The sequence below is a fragment of the Periplaneta americana genome, chromosome 7 (genome assembly GCF_040183065.1).
Source record: "Periplaneta americana isolate PAMFEO1 chromosome 7, P.americana_PAMFEO1_priV1, whole genome shotgun sequence".
NCBI classification, from domain to species: domain Eukaryota; kingdom Metazoa; phylum Arthropoda; class Insecta; order Blattodea; family Blattidae; genus Periplaneta; species Periplaneta americana.
In genome coordinates, this window is record NC_091123.1 from 85,613,583 (window position 1) to 85,620,449 (window position 6,867).

The 6,867-nt window shown below is 36.3% G+C and overlaps 1 protein-coding gene across 1 annotated transcript; it reads right to left on the reverse strand.

The window, feature by feature from the left end:
* Window positions 1-269: 269 nt before the first annotated feature.
* On the reverse strand, window positions 270-6,484 carry LOC138702776 (uncharacterized). The gene is made up of 3 exons (XM_069830075.1): window positions 6,264-6,484; window positions 4,121-6,038; window positions 270-368 (listed from the first exon to the last, which is right to left on the reverse strand). Exons 2-3 carry the CDS (start codon window positions 6,035-6,037, stop codon window positions 270-272), a joined length of 2,016 nt encoding a protein of 671 aa, XP_069686176.1. The 5' UTR covers window position 6,038; window positions 6,264-6,484.
* Window positions 6,485-6,867: the final 383 nt, after the last annotated feature.

Sequence of the window (6,867 nt, forward strand, 5' to 3'; positions counted from 1 at the left end):
CACAGATATGCGTCTTCCGCCCAAAACTCCGGACTCGGGTCCTCCAGAACAACCCAATCACAATAGCCAACACTCAACTTCCACTCCAGCGGAATCTCACATATCTAGGAATACCCCTCACCTCCAAGATCTTCTGGACCGAAGTAGCTAAAGAAACCTGGAGGAAATATAACGCAGCCACCAGAGCAATAAGCTACCTAAGTGGCATCAATCGACCCGGCTGTATAACCGAAACACTCCTCCACCTATACAAAGCATTGGTTAGATCCCTATGCATACATCCCTCCATTTTCCTCACACAAGCCCCTCCAACGACCCAATCGAAATTTGAAGCCCGCGAAATAAGAATTCTCCGCCAAATCTTCCACCTGCACAGACGCACCAGAAACAACACAGTTTACACTACGACAAAAACAAAGCCACTCTTCACACACCTAAACAACATAAACAGGAAATACACACATTCGGCAGTAAACCGCGTATATACACAACACATCTTCGCAAATCCACCGAACACAAACAACAGAACAACACTGGAGAAACTCCTCTACAACTACCACCAGCCCCAACCACCAAACTAGAACACACAAAAAAACCGCATACACGTGTTGGAAATTTGAATACTATCTGAGACGACACACGACAGCAACAGAGAGGCAGATCAATAAAATAACACTACACCATGAAAGTCTCCATATGCATTCAGACGCTTCTGCCACCGAAAGGGAAACTAAAAAAAAAGTATGTATGTGTGTATGTATGTATGTATGTATGTATGTATGTATGTATGTATGTATGTATGTATGTATGTATGTATGTATGTATGTATGTATGTATGTATGTATGTACAGTGTTCTCCCAAGAGCAGGTCTTTAACTGAAATCCAGCATCTTCCATTCTTCCCAATTTCTTGCTTTCCTATTAATCTCCCTAATAATACCTTAATGCTGTCTATCAACTGATATCTTTTACCCCGAACTCTTGTCCCGTTCACCATTCCTTAAGCATCGCAAATTAACAAATTAGGCATACACCAAAATAATTAAAAGAAAAATAAAATAAAAAATAAAATATAATAAATAAATAAAACAATCACCGCACTCACACACCTACTGGCACTTACGTCAGAAATAGTGTCATATACAGTATGTAAATATATATTTATTATTATTTATGTACAATGGCTGAAGAGGGCATCCTGCGAGTATAAGACCCTAAAACGGCCTCTGGCTCAAAGCCAGTAAAGTCAATAAACATCATCATCATCAACCTGTGCGGGAAACAATGTGAACGATACCACTTCTCGATTTGCACTAAAAGAACACGATCCCTGACAGAGTATAGTAAGGGAACAGTAGATAACCACCATATCAATGCACATTAGTGCGCTTTCATTTATTCAAAATTTATTTAAAAAGAAACTAAACCGTGAGTGGAAAACAACTAAAGTCCCACATTAACAGTAGTAAATGCCGTAATAAAGTAATTAAGCCATAAGTGCAAAGCAGCTGAAGTCCGATAATTGTTGTTTCTTAGAAACTAAAGAATATAGAAAAAAAATAGGTTTAGTTGGAAAACAACGAACATGGCGACCTATGAAACGTCTTTGACAGAAACACGCACCGTCTGAACCGGGCATTACATTAAATTATTGAATAATTCTTACCTTTTAGTATTCTTATGTGTCTTATTGATCCACATTCATGATCTTGGTGAATTCAAATTCATTCATATTGGAATGATTACTGCTGTTAATTACATTTGGGCTGTAATTGGAAATGTAACATTCTTTTTCATCCATGACTGCTTGTTATAATCTCCCCACTGAATATAAACTTTAATACTAAGTTGCAGAGATGTATTTAGAAACATAGAACCTTCAACTTTAAACCCTCTAATATTTTACTATTGCAGGGCTCTATGTATGCATAGAACTTTGCAACTCAAAGAGAACAACAAATTTCATTTACAACTTATTATCATCGGTTGTTATGATTATTCCATTGGCTGTCGCCATCTAATTATGATATTAGGAGGTAGATACCACTGCATAGAATCTTGCAACACTAAAAACTCAATTTCTGAATTTTCCTGACATAGAACCTTGGAATATTGAGCCAGTAATATGTAGGCCTATGTTATGTCATATGGAAATTATAGGTTGTTATTTATATTCCTATATTCGCAATTATACATTATAATTAAGCATAATGTCATGTATGATACGCCGCACATTCAATTTGTCTGTATTTTAATACTACAATCGAGTACGTACTGAATTATTGTATTTATCTACTTCCTAAGAGACGAAGTAACACAAACGTACGTACACTAATTTCATAGGAGTGGTATGGTAAATTTTCTATCTACAATTAAGAAAGGTAGATGTGCTAAATTAAAATCACAATATAAATTATTTTTTATTAAACCTCAAAATAGTTTCCATTCTAAACTTGAAATGTTGATGCGAATAGATTATGTTAACATGTAAAATTCTCTTCACATTAGAATAACACAGTTTTGTAATTATTTCTGCAACAAATTATGCAATAAGAAGTAAACGGAAGTTATGGACACATTACACTAAATAAAACTTAGCAATGATACGCAGTAAAGTTATAATATAATATTTCACTGAGCTCCATACATAGAAATAGAAAACCCGAACACTGCCCTGCTAAGCAAAAGTGCCGTATCTGCAGGAAATTTGAAAAAAATGGGGTTTTCGCAATTTATAGGGTTTTGTACTGTCAGAAATTCATTGGACTAAGTAAAAATGCGGTATCTGCAATAACAAATGAAATATAAGCTTATCTGCACAAAATCGCTAGATAAACTAAGCAAGGCTGCAGTATGTCTCTCATGCTACGCAAAAGTGCGGTATGTGAGTTGCAGATACTGCATTGTTGCTTAGTACAAAGCATATACCGTGGTCTTTCTTAGCACTGTCACACTCTTTTTATCCACATGCCACTTTCTGCTTCAGTCTGCATCTGTCAGTGTTATATGAAACAGCAGTCTGTGTTAAAAACAATTATAATTATATCTACTTCTTCTAGATCTATACAATTAGTGAAATTATCTTTGAAAAAATGTTCTTCATCCAACATGATAGAAAATGAAAATTTTGCTTTAAGTATTGCAAGTCAAGTTACGAATTCTAGCTTATCATGAGACATTCGCTCCAGTGGGAAAGAAATCTAAATTGAAACCTTTTGCATTTGTTTGGAATGAAGCTATTACAGGAAGAAATAAGAAAGGCATTATAGGTACGTTTTATATATTCCTGAAAGACACAGAGATATCAAAATATAGTAATTTAAGTGGATAATTGTTCAAGCCAGAACAAGAACTGGTGTCTGTATTGTTTCTTGGTCTTCGTGGTGAATTCGAAGGAAACAGCTGCCCAAGAAATCAACCTTTTCTATTTTAAACCAGCACACATATTTATTCTGCTGACAGATTCAACACCAAGTTGAAATGTCTCTCAAAAAGCAGAAAAGAACATACGACTTTGTCGATTTTGTAGACGCTTGTCAGGATGAAAATAATGGAACAATTGAAGTAATAAATCTGGAACACAAACTTCCACAAAGGAAAAATTACACTGCCCATCAGAAAAAAACTGCAAAACAACTACCTTACCTCAAGGATATCATTCATGTGAAATCAGTGAGAAGTAACTATGTATTGAAGTAAGGGAGCCTGGGGAGGTTTGACCCATTATTTTTATTTTATTTTTATTTCCAAAAATAAATTTCCTTAGAGGTGATGAAAACATACCATTAGATAGACTAAGATCTCAGACATATATGGTAAATTACAGAACAGCCTATTCTTAATGTATTAAATTTCATATATGTTTTTTAATTATACTACTTTCTGGGTCAAACCTCCCCGCATAAGGGAGGTTTGGCCCACATGTTGGGAGGTTTGACCCAAGCCTACAAAACAGTACAAGTCTGCAATATTTAAATAAATTAGGAACATGAATACAAAGAACACTATTTCTAACAAAAGTACCAAACACAAATATTATAAAAATATAGAAAATAGTAAAAGTTCCACTGAGAAATAGCACTGTTTTCACTTAACGCACATTTAAATTAATAAATCTCACTGAGAACCTAAGTTTTGAAGACATTCTTTCAGTTCCATCTTGAAAAACTGGTTTTGGAAGAATTTTCATATCTTCAAATGGCACATAACTAGTGTCTTCAACATCAGGATACACGAAGCAGTCTGACCCGAATCGGTAGCGCCGCATGAATTTCACTTTACACTCATATTCTCTGATCTGTATAACTTTTCCAACATAATGGCATGCTGTCGACTTGGTGCAGAACTTAACCAAGACGAAATCACCACTTTTAGCAGACATCACTCCCCAATCTTCATTATTCACCTCCTCGCAGTCGTCATCATCAGTTATATTTTCAGAAGCCTCGTCCTCATCAGCCGTAGGAGTAAAATGAGATTCTCTTCTCTTTTTCCTCTCCTTTTCAATTGATACAGAGTCCTCACAGTCATTAGGAAATATTTTCCTAATAGTTTTGGAAGGAAGGGTAGCCTGATTTCTCTTCCTATTGACGCGTTCTTCGTACTCTTTCTCAATAGCTGCTTTGACAGGTGTGTCTGTCAACACACGACTAACAACCCTTTTGCGGCCATTTTTACTTTTCTTTGGACCAGCTTTCGGGAAAGGTCTTACTTGTTCTGGTGAAATTCCACTACAACTTCGCTGGGTAATCAGTGTTGGATGGGGTTCTTTGCTTATGGCTGCTGCATCTTCACTGGCAGGACTTGGTCGATAAGTTACATATGAGCTCATAAAATCAGTAGAATTGAAAATAGTGGAATCAAATGGCCAGATCCCAGTGCATTTAAAGCCACTGATTATATTGGCAGGAGTGAAAGAAACAGGAAATGCATTTCCAACAAATTTTGGGATCTGGTAGATAGTTGCAGTCTCTCCTGGATGAGTGGTCATGAAGTCATCAATAGCTTGATTGTAAACAGTTTTGAAGGGCCCAAATACAGTTCTATCAAGTGGTTGAGTTTTATGGCTTGTGTGGGGTGGCAATGTTATTAGTGTGATACCATTGTCCTTAGCGATCTGAAGTGTCTGTGGTGTTACGTGAGATTCATGGTTGTCTAAGATGACAAGCACAGGACGTTCTTTAGAGCACTTTGTGTGTTTGATAAAGTGTTCCCAGTAATGAACAAAGGTCTCTCCAGCCATCCACCCACTTGGACTAACACCAGCACAAGAACCCACAGGAGCACCATCAATCATTTTATCATTTAATCTCTGTCTTGGATAGACAAAGAATGGTGGAACAGCATTTCCTGTTGCACTTACTGCACAGCAAAGTGTAACAAGTGTCCCCCTCTCAGCGGATGTCATTTTTGAGACCTGTTTTTCCCCTTTTGGTGCAATTACCTTGCCAGGTTTCTGTACATTTGTTACCCCAGTTTCATCCAGATTGTAAATTGATTCTGGGCCAAATTTATTGGTGTGATACACAGAACGAAGATTCTGGAAGAACTCGCCTACACTTGTTGGGTTAAAGGCTGTCCCTCTCCCTAGACTTTTTCCCTGGGGATTCCGCAGTGACAGTCTTGGGTGACGATGCATGAATCCTCTCTCCCAATCATAACTGGCTTGATTGTTTTTCTTCCAATTATCACCGATTGGTTTACCTCTAGCGACTGCATATTCATAAGCAAATCTTCGCAACTCTTTAGGAGTAAGACCATAATTCAACCTAGCTGCTGTTAGAAGGTACTTTTCTAAATCATTTTCCTCTTCTGAACTAAAAATCTGAGAGCTGTTGTGGTCTGCCTTGAAAGCTGTTTCATTTCCTTCCTTTACTTTAGAAACATACCTCCCTAAAGTCTTCCTATCAACTTCATATTCAACTGCAGCTGCTCGAATGCTCACATTATCATCGAGGACACACTTTACAGCAGCTTTCATTACTCCTGGATCTACTTTCTTCCTTGGATTTTCAGTAGGTTTCCACTTGAAAGGCATCCTATTAAGAAATAAAAAAAATGTTATGAAATCACACACCATAACATGGGTCACACCTCCCTGCAATTTTGGGTCAAACCTCCCTCATGGGACTTTTTGTATATACTAAAATATTTATATACTTAATAATAAAGAAAACTACACAATAAATATATGAAATTGAACCTAAAAGGATGTAGAATCAAATGTAACTATCACTATTACCATTAAGATTGCAATTACTTACTTGGATTCTTATAAACAAGAGCATCAAACCAACATCAGCAAGCAACAAATCAAACAGGAAGTAGAATCTCAGCTGTTCTTGGTTTCACTGCCTTGATGAGCATAAATATTACCTCTGACATTAAAAGCAAAGAGAACCATGACAAATAGCAGAGATAAAAATGGCGGGATTTCAAATTATAGAGATGGGTCAAACCTCCCCTATGGTCAAACCTCCCCAGTCTCCCTTACAAAACAACATATAATGAAACTGAAAGTTACAAAACTTCAGATTTCCAGCAAAACAAAGCACAGAAAAGACATGGCATGCAATTCCCTGAACATCTGGATAAGCCCTGTGGATTTGATCTTAAGAAAAGAGATAGAATTGAGAACACCTTGGAAGAAGGCATTCCAGAAAACAGACAATTTCTGGCGAGATTTACTAATACAGTAAATATTTTGTGCATATTTATGTTTAAAGATTGATTAGTATTAATGATATTACATTGTTAATACTATAATTTTGTTCATGACTTACATAAATTGTGATTTCTTTTTTGTCTCTCATAATGTTACGTTGTGAAATAATTAGAATGGATTTATCACATGTATTTAATTTTTGT

What these genes read in the sequence shown, in the direction of transcription:
- LOC138702776 (XM_069830075.1), bottom strand. Translation starts at nt 6,037, where the DNA reads ATGCCTTTCAAGTGGAAACCTACTGAAAATCCAAGGAAGAAAGTAGAT. An exon ending in CTTCAAAACTTAGGTTCTCA is followed by an intron (nt 369 to 4,120) that starts GTGAGATTTATT and finishes GCGTCTGTGCAG; the next exon opens with GTGGAAGATTTGGCGGAGAA.